Consider the following 17,222-nt stretch of genomic DNA (forward strand, 5'->3'; position numbering starts at 1 on the left):
AAGTACATACTGAAATCGATAGGTAAATAAGACATTTCTAGTCATATAAAATCTTTGTCCAAGATTTCAAAGCAATGGGATTTGTTTTATAATGGATCTGGCTACATAACCCAGGCTGGTCTCAAATTTGCAATCCCCCTGCCTCAGACTCCTTTGAGTGCTGCCATTACAGGCATGAAGTGATTTGTTTATTTTAATTTTAAAAATATTCATGTGCACGCGTGTGAAAGAATAGATGTCACGTGTATGTGGATGGATGCTGGGAACTGAGCTTGGAGCCCTCTGAAGAGCAGGAAGTACGGATGATTAATAGGCCACTTCTCCAGATTCCAACTCCTGTGATATTTTTTTTCTATTTTTCCTTTCTATATAATTTTAAATTAAAGAGACTTTGCATAAAAAGGACTTTAAAGCCCTCTCTCAGGGTTGAGAAAATGGTCCTGTTCTCACAACTGACCAATTAAAAACATATCAAGCCATTGTCCTAGAAAGCACCTGTGGACGGAAGAATCAGACTTCAGACGAATGTCTTTAGAGATTGACTCCTGGGGCAGAGCTGGAAGCCAAGGTCACTTGACCGAGTGTGAAGGGAGATAGAACCCAGCAGCACCATTGTCTGTTGATTTGCTGCAAAGCCCTCACTTCTGTCAGATAAATAGCCACTCTGCACCTTTCTTTAGAACAGTGATTCTGGATGTCATGCAATATCAGGTGTTGACCCCTCACACCACCGCCACCACCTCGGGTTCTGAGGCTGAGTGCATTTTATGGCTTAGACCACTGGACTGAAAGAGAAAGGCACTAGACAAGGCAGACCCTGAGAAGCAGGCAAGTGGTTTTTTTGTTGGAATGCCTACTCTTCAGCGGTTGCAACCTGGTTTTTCCACGTCTTATTCATTCTGGATGTGCAATTTGGTTCCCTGCCTATGAAATGAAATGAAAGCTTTAAAATGTCAAGGTCTTTTTATATTAATGAAATTTAGAATTTCTTAACACTACAAGGACAAGTCCCTCATGTCAGGAGCAGACAGACTATCGACAGCCCTGAAAGACTGGATTCCCTCCTTGACCCACATAGTTTTAAGAGAGCAGCAGAAATCCCCCACACCACACACACACCACATACCTACACACACACACACACACATACACACACACACACACCCCTACACAACACACAACACACACATACAACACACACATACACACATACAACACACACAGCTACACATCACACACACACCTACACATCACACATACACCCCTACACATCACACACACACCTACACAACACACACATCATACAACACACATCACACACACACAATACACAGCTACACATCACACCCCTACACAACACACACATACACACACACACACACCACACACAATACACAGCTACACATCACACCCCTACACAACACACACATACACATACACACACCACACACAATACACAGCTACACATCACACCCCTACACAACACACACATAACACACACACACACACACACACACACACACACACACACACACACACACACACACACACGGTGTACATAGCCCCAGAATGCAGGAAGAAGGGAGTTCTGTGCTCAGGACATGGTTACATGGTCCATGAATTACAGCAAGGCTGAAAGGACCCATTCTCTCTTGTCCTGGACGCTGGGGCTCCCTGAAACCCAATCTGATGTGTGTTTAATGAGTGTTCCCAACACCAAGGCTCAGTGCCGAGGGAAACAAGGGGACAGTGTGTCCTTGCAGGCAGCGTGGCCACCCCAGAGCTTCTGTACAGGGGAGAATGGCAGGGTTTGTGTGTGGACTAACGGGCAGGCCTAAACATTTAGCTAAATTCGCCCAGAATGAAAGCTTTGTTCTAGTCCCTGAGAGCTGAGGTGTAAAGTTTTACTTCCTGTCTATGGTGATCACGCTGTTTCTTGTCCAGGGTACCAGACAGCAATTTACTTCTTGAGTTTTTATCACACCCCCCTCCTGCCCCACCATGGTCATCATGGCCGTGGCTGAGACTGGACAGAGTTTACTGAACTGCATTTGCCCCTCTAGTATTTTAAAGTATCTGGAGGCCTCAGCCCTGCGGAGGAGGTCAGTCATGGTGTCCCTGTCACAGAAGTGGGAATTAAGGTGCATGACAACTTGCCTCATGTGAGCACAGCCATGGCACGGCACTGCCCTCCATGTTGAAGTGGCCCTGTTTGCAGCCGTGCATGAGGGGCCTGTACGGATCCCTGCCGATGCCAGGTGTCTAATTACACGAGAGATGGTCCCTAAACGGAAAAGCCACAGTCAAGCCCTGTCACGGTTTGAAATAGATAGCTATGCACCACATAATGTCACCATGTCCATTTTGGACTGCCACCCACCAAGGTGACTCTGGGGGTTTATAGTGGAGCTGAAGAATTCCAGGAGCCCTTCTGACAGGATAGCCACCATACTGCCCCCATGGTCCATGGCAATGCTGGCATAAACCAGCCACTGGCGGCAGTCACACGAAAATACAGCTCAGACATCGTATATAGTGTGTAGTACTAGTGGTAGCCAGGGACCGTGGTACTGTGTGTATGCTGTATGTCTTTAGCAGTGGGTGAAATATATGCAGATACACACCCTGTAATGTAGTTGTCATTCACAGTGTGGCACACAAGGAGGTGTGTCATTCAAGCTGGAGAAGTGCACTCTGATGTTCTGTGACCCCACCACAATCACTAAGACATGACTTTTCCTCGGGTGGTCAGCACAGTGTACCCTTGGATTGCTTCTTGAAAGCCCTGTACCATTTTGAACTTTGAGAGCTGTCTTTTCATTTCTTTTCTCTCAAGGTTTCCGCCTTGAGATCAGCTTCCCTCATTCATTCTGAGATGATCCATGGGTGTTCACAGGTGGGAAACCTCTAGAATTTTCCCCCCCCGGACTGTGTTTCCTTTCCTATTAGATAATTTCCATTCTCTTTGTTCTCTGGTGCAGAGCCTGGGTTCAGATTTCAGAGGTGTTGGGGAGGTTCTGGAGTCTAATCCTGCCCTGAGTTCCTCTGGTGTTGGGAGTCCTCAGTGTTACCTTCTGACTCTTAGAGCCAAGTCTTTATTTCTCCCTCACTGTTTAGTCCTAGGAACTCTTGTCCACCACATACCCATACTCCTTTACAGCCTCATGGGTTTAGCTGTCATCGGTTTGTAAATTACAGGCTCTTGGGTACCTGAACACACAAGCTTTAAGAGAATTTTACTTCACCCTTTGCTATTGGTGTGTAGCCTCTTAGATTGCTGCCCTCAAAAGAGTCAGCCTAATCTGGTTGCTTCCCACCTGGAACCCCAACCCCCTTTCTCTGTAACTAGATTTCAGCTTGCTTCTCTGTCGTCTCCCAGAATTCTGAAGAAATCTCTTGCCCTCTGTCTCCTCTCATTTTCTTCTAGGAAGTTATTCCCTTTCTTTATTAAAAACAAAACAACAAAAAACTTTTTTTTTAGTTCTTCGCCATTTCAGCCCGGTACCTGGAGACAGCAGAGACACTGAGTGAGGGCATTCACCTTTCTATATTTAGCTCACGGCTGACGTTTTTCCCATAGTTTGCATTAAGCCCAGGCTGACAGTGGCCTGTGCTAATCCTTCTAGAAACAAACAAACAAACAAACAAAACAAACAAACAAAGCCATGGGCATTTACACACAGATCCAGGGTCCTTGTGAGTTTTTCAGTTGGTGGCCTCCTTGGCTCCTGCTTCTCTGGAAGCTATGTCCTGGAGCTGGAGGGCTGTGGGAGAACGGGAGAACGGGAGGGCCCAGCTGAAGAATGGCTGTCCTGGGGATGAGGGTGAGGTGTTGAGACCTTGTGCAGCTTCAGGCCTGAGACCAGGTCTTAAAGCTTTCAAAAGAGATGACGAGATGGAAAGATCTTGAACCTTGGAGCCTGGTTCACGAACTGCACAGGGACAGTAAAGCCAAGGAGACCCATTCCCAGAGAAAATTAGCTGACGCCCTACAGTGAGCCTGTGTGCTGCGTGCCTGGATCCGAGCTGGAGGATTTTTGAAGGCCATAATTTTTCCCAGTCTGTCTTGAGGCACTGTTTCCATCTCTTCCTTTGCTCCTAAAGAGACAGTGCCAAGCACTGCTCCTGTCTACATGTGGCTGAGAGCTAGGCCCTAACGTGATTAGTTATTTACCAGGACTGGAAGAGACAAGACACCACAGAATGGAGGGCAAGCTACAACAGTCCCCACAAGTCCACAGCCAGAGTAGTGTCAGGGACCTGTTTGCTCTGACATGCTGGGCAGAGTCCTTCCCAGCCTCCTCCAGCTTCTGGCATTGGCCTCAATACCAAGCATCCATCCCCAGGGCTTGCAGCTGTGACCCCCTCAGTCTCTGCCTTTTTCTCTTGTATTTACCCAGCTTCATCATCTGATGACAAGTCATCCTGAGCTGGGCCTACCCCGATGGCCTCACTTGGTCCCTGGAATGACATGCTTCCCAAATTCCCCAGGACCATGGGTTGGACCGTGTCCTCTGCAGCAGGGTTCATATCTGCTACTACTGTGGAATCTCTACACTGGGTATCAGAGACAAGGTCCAGCTGTGGGACCCCAGAGTCTTACAAAGTTTTGGACTTCATCTCACACCTGGAATCTGTACTTGTGACTCTCCACTGTCCCCAGCAAATCAGTGAGCATTCAGATAGAGGGACACTGTGCTGGGTCACTTTCTCCTGAGTTCTAAGGCGGATACACACTGGTGGGGGCATGGGTCCCATCCCTAGAGACAGATTATGGGCAGAACTGAGCTCCGAATCTGGGGACATGGCAGGAACACGACTTTCAGTACGGACCCCATTCCCTCCTCAATGATCTCTTCTACAGTGGCAATGACACTAAGAGAACATATGTCAGGCCCTTGGCAAGATATTTTGTGACCATAATTCCATTTTGTGGGACCAGAGGGTCGGCTCTTTTTTTTTTTAAAAGATTTATTCATTTATTATATATAAGTACACTGTAGCTGTCTTCAGATACACCAGAAGAGGACATCAGATCCCCATTACAGATGGGTGTGAGCCACCATGTGGTTGCTGGGAATTGAACTCAGGACCTCTGGAAGAGCAGTCAGTGCTCTAACCACTGAGCCATCTCTCCAGCCCCAGAGGGTCGGCTCTTAGGACACATGCCAGTGAGCCTGGTCTGAGTTTGATACCTGGAAGCCACGTGAGGGAATGAGAGAACTGACTCTATGGTAAGCTGTCCCCTGATGTCACATGAATGTTGTGGCTGGCGTGCGCGCACACATACATACACACACAGGCACACACACTCACACAGGCGCGCGCACACACACACACACACACACACACACACACATATCTCACTGATTCACTGGGGACAGTAAAGAGCCCCAAATACAGATTCCAGGTGTGAGGTGAAGCCACGAAGTTGTAAGATTCTGGGGTCCCACAGCTGGACTTTACCTCTGACTGATACCCAACCTAGAGATTCCATAATAGTAGCAAAGATGAACCCTGCTGCTGTGGGCACAGTTTTAAAAAGTTTATTTTAGCATCACATCTGTCCAGAGGAGCAATGATATCTCTGGTTCAGTTGTTTTAGAGGCTAAAGCCAGAGCACTGAAAGTTTCAGACCAGCGTGGGCTGTAGAGTTAGTTTAGGTCAGCCTGTGCATACACGTGAGACCTTGTGTCAACAATAACCAGAGTAAGAATAATCTATCATTCTTTCTTGAGTTGATACCGTAGGACTGAGCAATATCTCACCTGTTGAATTCCTAAGGCAGTCTGTGGCTGTGTTTGGAATGAAAAAGTAATTAATTCTGAATGAGCCTGCTCTCATCCGACCCCACTGTCTTTATAAGAAAGTCTCCTTCTCGTTTACTGGTTTTAAATTGTATGTGTAGTCTGTGTGTTCACGTGTGCATGGGTGTCATTGGTTATCTCCACATACTCTTCTGAGACAGGCACCCTTACTGAGTGTCTCCACACTCAGTTATTTGAGTGGGCTAATGGCTAGTGAGCCCTGAGCTCTGCCTGTCCATGTCCCCACAGCAGCAGGATTATAAGCACACGTCACCATACACAGCTTTTCTGTGAGTGCTGGGGATTGGAACCATGGGCACCTGACTGGCTGAGCTTCTTCATTGCCTCCCAAGCCTGCTTGCCGTTTCTTCATTAGAAACACTCTGAGCCCCTAGCTGCCAGGGAGCCATGAACAGTCCTCATCAGAATCTAACACCATCACTGCAGAGTTTGCATCCTTTAGAGCTGGAAGTCAGGACTTTCTGTTGTGATGACACCAAATATGTCCCTTGCGCTGAGTGATACATTGTATATCTGTGTATATGTCCCTTGTGCTGAGTGATACATTGTATATCTGTATATATGTCCCTTGTGCCATGATACATTGTATAGCCATGTATATATGTCCCATGTGCTGAATGATACATTGCATATTTGTGTATGCTCACCTGGCAGACTTGTCTGCCAAGCCCCATTTAGAATGTTTCTTTTAAACTTTCCTGGATGTTCTATTCTCAAAATATTCTGCCATGAGAAAGAATAGGCAACTGCTTCGTTTTCTAAAACACTCTCTCTCTCTCTCTCTCTCTCTCTCTCTCTCTCTCTCTCTCTCTCTCTCTCTGCACGCATGTGTGTGTCCATGTCCCTGAACACAAATACATACGCAGCTCCAGGACAACCTCGGACACCATCCCTTAGGCTCTGTTCACCTTATTTTTGGAGAGTCTCTCCCTGGACTGGAGCTTACCAAATACTTAGCATGGGTTCTAATTTATCTTAAGTATTTGTCTATGTCAGGGACTTGGGGAAATCATTTCCTGTGCATAGAAAAGTACCTGATGGAGAGATGGCTCAGTGGTTAGGAGCGCCTGACTACTCTTCCAGAGGTCCTGAGTTCGATTCCCGGCAACCACATGGAGGCTCACAGCCATCTGTGGTGAGATCTGATGCCCCCTTCTGGTGTGTCTGAAGACAGCTACAGTGTACTCAGATATAATAAATACATCTTTAAAAAAAAAAAAAAAGAAAAGTGCCTGAACATAACTTTACTTCCTGAGAAAGTATATCTCAACCTACCTGGTTTATTAATAATTCTCTTTACCCATTCAGAAGTGCTCCAAAGTTTATAAGACAATCCATGGGACGTTGTAACCCTCTATGGTCCGATGGGTAGACTGTGGATTACAGGATTTAGGAAAGTTTTCTAAAAGGTGTGGATGGTAGGAAGAGGAGGCAAGGCTTGAGAGACACCATTCCTTTCTGTTGAATTAGTGTACCTTGGTTGCCATGGTTAAACCCCTAACAGGGGAGGAACAAAACGAAACCAAACAAACAAATGGCTTTCCTGAGCAGATGGAAATTTTGTGAGCCTCGGCAGATATTACCTTTATAGATTTCTGTCTATGAGGTAATTCCCAAGTGCTTTCTCGAGTAGGAGATTCATTTATTCAGCTGTTTAGGGAGTTAAGGAAAGGAGAGGGCTTTGTCCCTCATCTATAAAACTGTAGCTTTAGTGTTTTGGAAAATGGAAGAAATGTCTTTGCATAAAACTGTATGGAAAGCCCAAAACTACAGGAAACTGAGGCCCTTGAGCCTAGGTTTCTGCCTGCTAGACTGTGGCTGTGAATCTGCATGCCATTCAGGGATTGTTCCCAAGCATGTAAACTTCCCACTAATGTGATTTTATAGGGCCCAAGAAAGGCCAATTAAAATGGAGAAGACCATGGGGACACACAGTGTGGAGTCCACCAACTTGTTTGGGCAATAGATTAAAATTCAAATGCTTGTGGAACTTAATTAAGAGTAGCCAATAAGAGAAAGAGCAAGAGATTTGATTATGTGATTTCATTTATTGCCAATTTGTTCTCCAGAATGAAACATGATAGTCACACATTGACCTCTGATAAGGAAAATGCTTCTAGAATATTTTATCAAGAATTCTGAATGTGGGGTTGGCTAAATTCAGATTTTAGAGGCCGTAGGAGCCTTGGGGTTTTGCAAAAGCACAAACACATGGCAATATTTAAGAAAACATCCATAGGGCTGAAGAGATGCCTCAGCTGTTAGGAGAACTGACTGCTTCCAGAGGTCCTAAGTTCAAATCCCAGCAACCACATGGTGGATCACAGCCATCTGTAATGGAACCTGATGCCCTCTTCTGGTGTGTCTGAGGACAGCTACAGTGTACTCATAAATAAAATAAATAAATCTTAAAAAAAAAAAAAACAAGAAAATACTTTTCTAGATGTCTCCTCACCACCTTTGTGCGTCGCCTCCTTTGAAGGTAACCTTGAACTTAGGATACTCTTTCCCCTGCCTCTTCCCAAGAGCTGGAATTCCAAGCACACACATAGTGTGTCATTGGGGATTAAATTGAGGGCTTCTTGTATGCTAGACAAGTCATTTACCAGCTGAACTACATCCTAGGCCACTACCCCAATTGGACTATTTGTGCGTGTGTGTGTGTGTGTGTGTGTGTGTGTGTGTGTGTGTGTGTGTGTGTGTGTGAGAGAGAGAGAGAGAGAGAGACAGAGACAGAGACAGAGACAGAGACAGACAGAGACAGAGACAGAGAGAGACAGAGAGACAGAGACAGAGAAAGACAGAGAGAGAGAGTGCTGTGTGTAGAGACCACAGGTTTATGTTGGATTTCTTTCTCTAATACTCTTTTGTTTCTTCTTTTCTGTGTCATTGAACTTAGCACTCACGATTATCTAGAATACATGGCCTGTGAGCTCTGGGGATCCACAGTGAGCCATCATTGCCAGCTTTTATGTAGGTTTTGGGGCTCCAACTTGGTTGTATGGAAGGTGTTCTATGGACTGAGCCTTCTCCAAACATGGCTTTTCTTACCCCCTCCTCAACAGTCTTTGCCATGAATGTGTCCTGGTTTGCCACTGGAGGTGTTTTAGGCTATAGTGGCCCTGATACCCATCGGAATGTTAGCAGTGAGTTTGTGGAGGACATCAGAGTGTCATTTCCTTGTGAAACTGTCCTGTTACCAGTCTTTACTCCTCTAGAAGTGTTCTCATGCCATGCTGTGAGAGTAGCCAGAATTCACAGGGAACTCAGAATGCTTCTGAGTCGCCATCCTATAGATGGGTCTTAGGGGCTAGGAAGCAGTCACTCAAACTCCATGTCAGCATCTCCATGTTAAATAGCAATCTAGTACCATAGAAGGCACAGTTCACGTAAATGAGCACAAGAGTAAATGTTCAGTTCTTAAGAAATGAGATCCACTTTGCCACCATTAACTAGATTCTGGTAATTTATTTACAACCCACTCCTGTCAGTTACTTATGGTGCTGCTCTGTGGCAGAACATAGGTGTTTGCAAAGCGGAGGTAAGGCTGAGGGCTGCAAGACAGGGCACAGCCTGGCTTCAGGACCATGAGGTTAGCTGTGCAGAGGACTTGAGTTCGTGGTAACTCTCCACCACCTCTCTGCTGACGTGTTTAGTCTAATACCCTTGTCCATAAAGACACTCATTGTATATTGACTTTTCTCTGCTTATTTAAATTTCTAGTGTTAAACTGTGAAGTCTCGTTTCTCAGACTCTGTAAGCCTAGATGAAGTTAAGAGATTCCCATAGTTCCAGGAATTCTCTGGGAAATATGAATGCTTGCCAGCTGGGCAGAAAATTGGCGAATCCTAAAACAAGCAGTGTTGGAGTGTTGGAGGCTGTGAAATGGACTGTAATCTGTCTTTTAGAGGAGGAGGAAGAGGAAGAAGAAGAGGAGGAGGAAGAGGAGGGAAGACAGACAGACAGACAGACAGACAGACAGACAGACAGACAGACAGACTGTATGGTATAGGAATTCTTCCACAACGTTTTAGTCCATGGTCCATTTTTAAAGTAATGTTTTTGTTACGGTGTGTGAGTTTTGCTGGAGTTAGTGAAGGAAAGAAGGTTCTAGGAAAAACTGTCAGCCCACAAACTTAATCACGCAGCTTCCTGCATGCTGGTGTGAGAAAATGAACTTAGAACCAAGGATTAGTAAAAGCAAGTCCTTTCCCTGTCTGTCAGCCTACCTGGGAAATGGCCGTCATACATACGGCATATCACAGACAGCAGATAACAGTACCACGGTGGCAGAAAGCAGAGTTGGTGACCCGTAGTCTGTACTCCTCTCTTATGTCCCTACCTTTGGATAAGTGTGCATGGGTGTGTCTGTGCATTTTATTGGGCAGAAGGGAGATTTCTGGTAGTGTCTGTGCATGTGACCCATGGCCACAGTGAGCTGAGATTATTCACAGACGATGTCATACACCCGCAGGTAGCTGTGGGTCTCTTCCAGATTGCCATGATGGCAGCCGTGGGACCATAAAGCAGTGTCTATTACAGGAACAAAAGCACATAATACACCATGCTGAACCACCTTTATTGGGCCCTGTGGCCATGCGAGGACAGGCTAATGGGCACACTCATTGTCCCTGTCAGGTCTCAGCCCTCACTGTCATTAGGTATGGTGAGTTAGTTGACTCCTAACTGTTACATGGGTATTGGATGAGAAGTGGAAACATAAAACCAGTGACTTTTGCCTCCCAAGGTTTGATGCGTGTGGTAGAATTCGATCCATCATAGCAGCAAGACATTAAGAACCCATGGAGTTGTAAAGAGAAGCCAAGGCATGAGCCTAAGTGGAGTATTGCACATGTCACTCCCTTCTCTTCCCTCGAGTACCTGGGAATTGAACTTAGGTCAGTTGTCAGGCTTGGTAGCAAGCCCTTTTACCTGCTGAGCCATCTCCCCTGCCCTAGCTTAACAGTGGAGTGCTGGAGGGAGAGAAACGCAATTCCGTGACCTGTGTGCCGCAAACCCAAAACCCTCTCAGAAACAGATGCTAAGCATGCTCATGTGTGCCCGTCATCCCAGCTCTCAGAGGCTAAGGCAGGAGGATTGGGTATTCAAGGCCAGGCTGGGCGCCACAGCCACACTCTATCGCAAAACCAAAGAGAAACAACTAAAGCACCTTGTTATTGGAAAATGGGGGAGAAAGTGACTTAATCTCCAAGTCTGGAGTTGGCAAGAGCATAAATACAGAAGGGACACCCAGGATGTCACAGGGTGGGCGGGTGGTGGCAAGTCCTGCTGACCCCATGTGTACCCCTCTGACTGGAAGATGGGGAGCAGCGTGGTTTGTGTGCCTGGGTGCCTCTAGCAGAGATGTCTGTAACCCCGGTTCTCTCTGTCCACAGCAACGGGCACCAGGGAAGGTCCTCTTTGATGCTGTGTGCAACCACCTCAACCTTGTGGAGGGTGACTACTTCGGCCTGGAGTTCCCTGACCACAGAAAGATCGTGGTAAGAGACATGAGCGGGTGCCAGATTCTTGTTGCCTTACCATCTGTTCATCTTCAGGGTGAGGGATTGCTGCCTCTTTGATTGGGCAGAAATAAATACAAGGAAAGCACTCCCAAGTATTATTTAAATATGTATTCGGTTAAACGTTCAAAATGCATGCGACAGAAATCTGTGCCTAGACCAGCGGCGTCTAAGGACACGGAGACTGGAAACAGCCCCCTTCACTCTACCTCCACTCCGTAGTTCTGTTGCTTTATCATACACATCCATCCGTGTTTCAGGTAAAAGTCTGTGGAGTGTGTGTGCCAAGACACAGCTCAGCCGTGCACCGAGGAAGCCCTTTACGGGCTTTATTTCCTCACTCCAGAGGGAATTCTCATCATGAGTCCTCCTCTTCTGTTTTCCCCAGTGGTCCACGTCATCTCCACCTTGTGATATAAACGACGGACTATGGTTTTTCCTTTTCTAACACAGGTGATGCTGCAGTAGACAGACTGGCATTCAGGTTTCTGTAGTTCGAAGCCAACGGTGTGGCAAGGCCCAGTGCATAGGTCCCGCTGCTTAAAAGTTTGCAAAACACGTCAAACTATGCTCTTAAAGGGTATGACCATTTTGAATCCCAAACTTAGAGCTTCCTTTCATTTTGGTCAATGGCTGATTTCTCTGTTATTAGCAGTAGGCTGATTGGCTACATTCCCACGCAGCTGTTCATAGTCTACACAGTAATACAGAGGACTCATCCCTCTTCTGGGGACACCATAATGCTGATATAGAGAACCTGTAAGCTACAAGGGGTCAGGCTTGAGCCAGGGGACAGTACAGGACTGTGACAGGTCTCCACAGAGCCGGCGTGCGTTGGGGCAGTAGGAACGACAAGCAAAGGGAAGCAGCATCAAAATCTAGGACGAGTGTGTCCCCGGGAAAGATGCGGGATGGGGAAGCCCTGCTGTCCTGAGCTGGGCACACAGCCAGTGGCACTTGATCTGGTAACCCAGAGTGAGGCAAGTGAGATTCCTCTGAGTGTCTCTAAACACTCTGCCTTTGGCCTCCCCTTTCTGTGATTTCTGTTTGTTCGTTTGCAGCAGTGTCTAGGGTCTTTCATACACTAGACTCTGCAAACTTTATCCCTAGCCCATGCCGTCCTCTCCTAGTCAGGACCATAATTGTAAGCTTCCCTGACACAGTCCTTTGTCAAATGCCATGAGTGGCCACAGACCTGCTGACTTGTAAGTCGCCACTCACCTGACAGCTCTGTGTCTCCACTGAGTCGTCATGATTGTATAAGAAACACGGGTTGAAGTGTCAGGTGTCGAGAGGCATGGTTCCCATTCACTAGAGGTGTACAGCTTCCGACGAGAGCCCAGGAAGCCACAATTACCATGTAGGCCGGTTGGAGCATTGCCGTTGGATCATTTTATGTTAAAGTAACGGCTTTCCAGACATGCAAAGACACACCGGCTTGTTATTTCTAACAAGCCTGCTGGGCGCCTGCCCAAATTGCCCTGTGCTCCTAATGGCCTCGTGTTCCTGGGCTTGTCTGAGTCCTGCCCAACCAGAGTAGCCTTTCTGCGGCTGAGGTCGGTAGAGGGGTCTGAGATTCTGCACGCTGGACTCTCAACTATCTAATGGTAGAACTGTCTAATGGCTCCAGCCACACCCTTCTTACTTCAGTCTGTCTTTCTGTGCAACCCTAGGGACCTATGCCGGGCCTAAGGTTCTAAAGAAAAAGGCTTGATTGCTGTGATCCATGATAGCCCTTAAAAATGTGTACAGCTACGAGAACCAAACAAAGAAATGTCAGTGATGACGTAGAAAGAGCGCTTACTCTCTTACATAATGGCAATAGAAACGTGAGACTTGGGAGGGTAACTCAGTGGAAGCAAATGGTTAGGCAATGGGTTCAACTCCCAGACTGTTGTGTTTTATAAAAAGATAAGGAGAGAAGGAATATGTTTGCTGGATGTGCAGTCAGATGTGGGGGAAAGGGGTGCTTCCACAGGCCTATGCTGAGGCATCCCTTCCCTGAGGGACCAGCTGCAGGATGGTATAGTATAGAATAGAGTTTATTTAGGTCAAGCATATGCTAGGTAGATACTCTACCACTGAACCGTACCTCCAGCCCAGAGCATATTTTTCCCTAGAAAGGAAAACAAAGGTTTGCCATAGTCTTTAAGACATGTTTCTCAAGGTTGTGCATAAGCAAATAGTGATTATTAGATTGTCAGTTGGAGAACTTGTCCTGTACCTTGCTAGTCAGCAGAGGTTGTCACATGCTCATCGTGAGTTTACCTTCTGCTGCTCCCTGGGCCAGACAGCTTCTGTCCCTGAAGGATCTCTCCGTAGAGCAGAGAGCACACACATAGTACACCTGCACAGACACATAGTGCAACTGTATACACACATGGTGTATCAGATCACACCTATAGATCACCTGCCCCAGACACATAGTTTACCTGAGCACACACATAGTACACCTAGTACACCCACACAGACACATAGTACATGTACGCACATACATAGTACACCTGCACAGACACAAAGTGCACCTGTGTGCACACACAGTTCACCCACACACACACACATAGTACAGCTGCGCAGACATATAGCACACCTTCACACAGAAATAGTGCACTTGCATACACATGCATGGGGGAAAACCCACCATTGCATGATGGCCGTGATAATTTTTAATTCATACGACTTTTGTGCATCATGAAATATAATTCTTCATTAAGTGTTCTCTACCCACCCCCACTCCCCAACATACACACTTAAAACCGTTAACCCGTTTGCTCCAGAACCATATCAAAACTGGCCACAGTACAGATTTGACCCACGCCCCACAATCACCAATGTCTGCTTGGTTTTATTCCTCTCTGGTAGGTATTCACCCATCCATAAATGTCAGCAGACAAGTTCAGGGAGATTCTTACCCAGCCCTTCACAATGAAGCAGGTAGCCATGGTCCTCCCCTCAGGCCTGCTTAGCCCAAGCACTGTGTTCTGTCTGTCACCTTTGTTGTCTGTCCTCAGACCTCCTTATTGCACGAGCCGCTCCATCTAGCCCAGAGAGCTGGGTAGATAACATTTATTTCCCCCAGTGATGGAATGAGCATAGGAAGGGCATCTGGCACATGGTAGACACTTAAGTCTTTTGGATTCTATCTACCCTTGGGTCCTAACTCAGAAGCCCCTCAGGCGAGCCCACCAGTCTTTAAAGAGACATTGTTTCTAGGCTGAATGAATCAGCCTGATTTCTTTTGTCAGTCTGGGTACTCAAGGGAAAAGCCCAATATTTTGTTTCCTGTGTCCCTTCTAGCTAGGAGGAGAAGAAGAGAAAAAAAGGCGCCTGTGGCAAGTGGACTTTTGATAGGTTTTAAGTCAGAAACTGCAGTCATTTGGTATGACAGGTATCCCTGCTGGCTGTCCTTTATTAATGAATAGCCACGGTCCCTCACCTTGCTTCCTCCCTGGAGGCTGACTCTGAGGCACCACGGGGCGCTGTGAGGAACATGCCAGGTGTAATGGATTAAAAATATCTCAGGACAAGGATACCCGGGGCGCGTGGTGAGCTAGGGGAGGTGATGGAGTAGGTCAGCTCTGTCACCACGGCAGGGTCTGACGACGCATGCCAACAGGTGGCTCCAGAGTGACAGGCCCAAGTGCTGAGGCCCTCTGCCAGCCAGTGCTGTATACTTCAGAGTTTGCTCAGCGGGCAGGCCTAGCTCCTGCCGTGGCTTCCCGGCACATTTTTAGAAAAAGAAAACCCACCGTAGCCAAATGACATCGTTTAAAGTGAATATTTTAAAGGTAACCATAATTAAACAAGTAACTTACAAGTAGGTAACACGGAATACTTGCCGTTTTACGAATGCTGTGGCTGAGGTCCATGGCTGACCCCCATCTTAAAAAGCACATTTGGCGGCCGAGGAATGCATCTTAATGGTAGAGTTCAGCATCCTCAAGGTCTCGAGTCACCAGCATCCTGATTAACTGATTAAAAATAGGAATCTCAGGGTCAAGGTTTCTAGACAGCCAGGTAACTGCTGCCCCCCTGTACTCCCACACCCCAAACTCAGGCTTTGTAATATTAAACCTTGCCTTTATTATAAAATTTCCTTTTGCAGAGATCTGGAATAGCAAGATCTGTTTAAATGTGCTTGGTGCACAACTGCATAGGTAGAACCTGTACCATAATGGACTTTGTGCTTTGGTTTACAGATCTCTCTTGTACTTTTTTTTTTTTTTTAATTTAAAGCTCTTCTTGTAAGTTAGTATGAACACTCTGTAATGTAGGGTTCAAATGTGTTCAGTTTCTTTTAGCAGGTCAGTGTTGGGTGCTTGATAGGGGTACTCACCTAGCTTGAAAGAAATTCAATTAATTTAGCCAGATCTGGATCACAGTCCTGGGCTGGACACTAGTTTTGACAGACCGTTAGCTGGAATGTTCTTCACTTGACGGGGGTTGGGGGGTGGGGGTGGCGTAAATACTGTCGAGAGTGTCTGATGTGAAGAAAGGTTATGGAATGAACTGGTAGAAATGATTGGTGGGTAGGAAGTTGGTTTTATAATCCCTATGATCTTACTTGAGTTTTAAAAGTGTCTGCACTTTGATAGCTTCAGACAGCACACTGAGAGAGAGATCTGAAAATAGGTGAACCAAGGCCTTGATTCTCCACTGCAACCCCCAGAGCAGCAGGATGCATCAGAATCCCCCGAAACTGCCTGCAGGAGAATACGCTCAGGCTCACCCTGGATCAGGAACTCAGCTGATGTGTGTGTATATGTGTGTGTGTGTGTGTGTGTGTGTGTGTGTGTGTGTGTGTGTGTGTGTACGTAAGTTCATGGCCAGGTGCATTGGCCCTTGCCTGTAGTTCCAGTACTGGGAGGCTGATGCAGGTTTGTCTCCCAAGTCTAGGAACTCAAGAGCCACCTAGTCAATGTATCTAAACCTATCTCAAGGTCTTAGGGTCTAGGTCATACACCTTTGATCCCAGGTACATCTGCGTGAGTTCAAGGCCCATCTGATCTGTAGAGAGAGCAACCCAGTGAGACCCTGTCTCATTTAAGTTGGGGGAGGGGGCTTTGTATAAAGGAATTTAAAAACAGAAAGCCTTGAGGATGATTTCGACACTCCACTCTGAGATCCACTTCACTAAACAGTCAACTATGGAAGGCTCATAAGTTTTGTACTAATAGATTTGTTTGTTTGTTTCATTACTTTTAAACGAGGTCTGTCTTTGTAGCCCTGGTTGTTCTGTTCTCAGTCCTCCCAGTGTTGGGGATTACAGGCGTGTGCCGCCCTACCCATCCAGAGGATGTTTTGAAATCTACATGTTTTTAAATGTCATGTCGTGACTTTTGACTTGTTATGTGGACATTTCTCATTCACTTTAAAAACGCTTTCAAATTTCTCTTTGATTTTTCTTTCAAGAAGTTAGTTCATTGTGAGCATACAGAGGTTTCCCTCGTTTTTTGATTTGTTGGTTTTTTTAAAATTAATTTCCTAATGGCTGAGGAATGTAGTTTGTATAACACAACACTTTTAAAAATAGTTGGCTCCTGGCCCAGGACATGACCCATCTTGGTAAGTAGTTTACATGCACACAAGAAGGACGTAAACACACCCTCACGGCATTTCCGGCATATAGGAGAGCATTCCTGGGTGGACAGCAGAGCTGAGAAAGCCAGTGGCCCAGACATTGTCACCACATAATGGTAGCACGATCAGGTTAAGCATGGAGCAGCTATGGGGTGCATTCCTTCTGGATTCCCGTCTGACCTAGCGTTTGTCCATCCACGGGTTTTCCTCACACGGTGTGTTTTCCCTCTGAGAGTTTAGCCTGTCCTTTCACACCTCTTCTGTCTCAGTGTTTTAAGTGGATAAGTGTCTA

General features: G+C 46.4%; 1 protein-coding gene across 4 annotated transcripts in view; it reads left to right on the forward strand.

Moving 5' to 3' along the window:
* The window catches only part of Farp1 (FERM, ARH/RhoGEF and pleckstrin domain protein 1), a 238,953-nt gene that overhangs the window by 155,159 nt on the left and 66,572 nt on the right, over positions 1-17,222 (forward strand). For all 4 annotated transcript variants that reach the window (XM_017599720.3, XM_006252472.5, XM_006252475.5 and 1 more), the window contains one exon: positions 11,225-11,329. In XM_017599720.3, coding sequence (XP_017455209.1) covers positions 11,225-11,329 — 105 coding nt within the window. The remainder of the gene's footprint in view (positions 1-11,224; positions 11,330-17,222) is intronic.

This window comes from Rattus norvegicus, chromosome 15 (genome assembly GCF_036323735.1).
Source record: "Rattus norvegicus strain BN/NHsdMcwi chromosome 15, GRCr8, whole genome shotgun sequence".
NCBI lineage: Eukaryota > Metazoa > Chordata > Mammalia > Rodentia > Muridae > Rattus > Rattus norvegicus.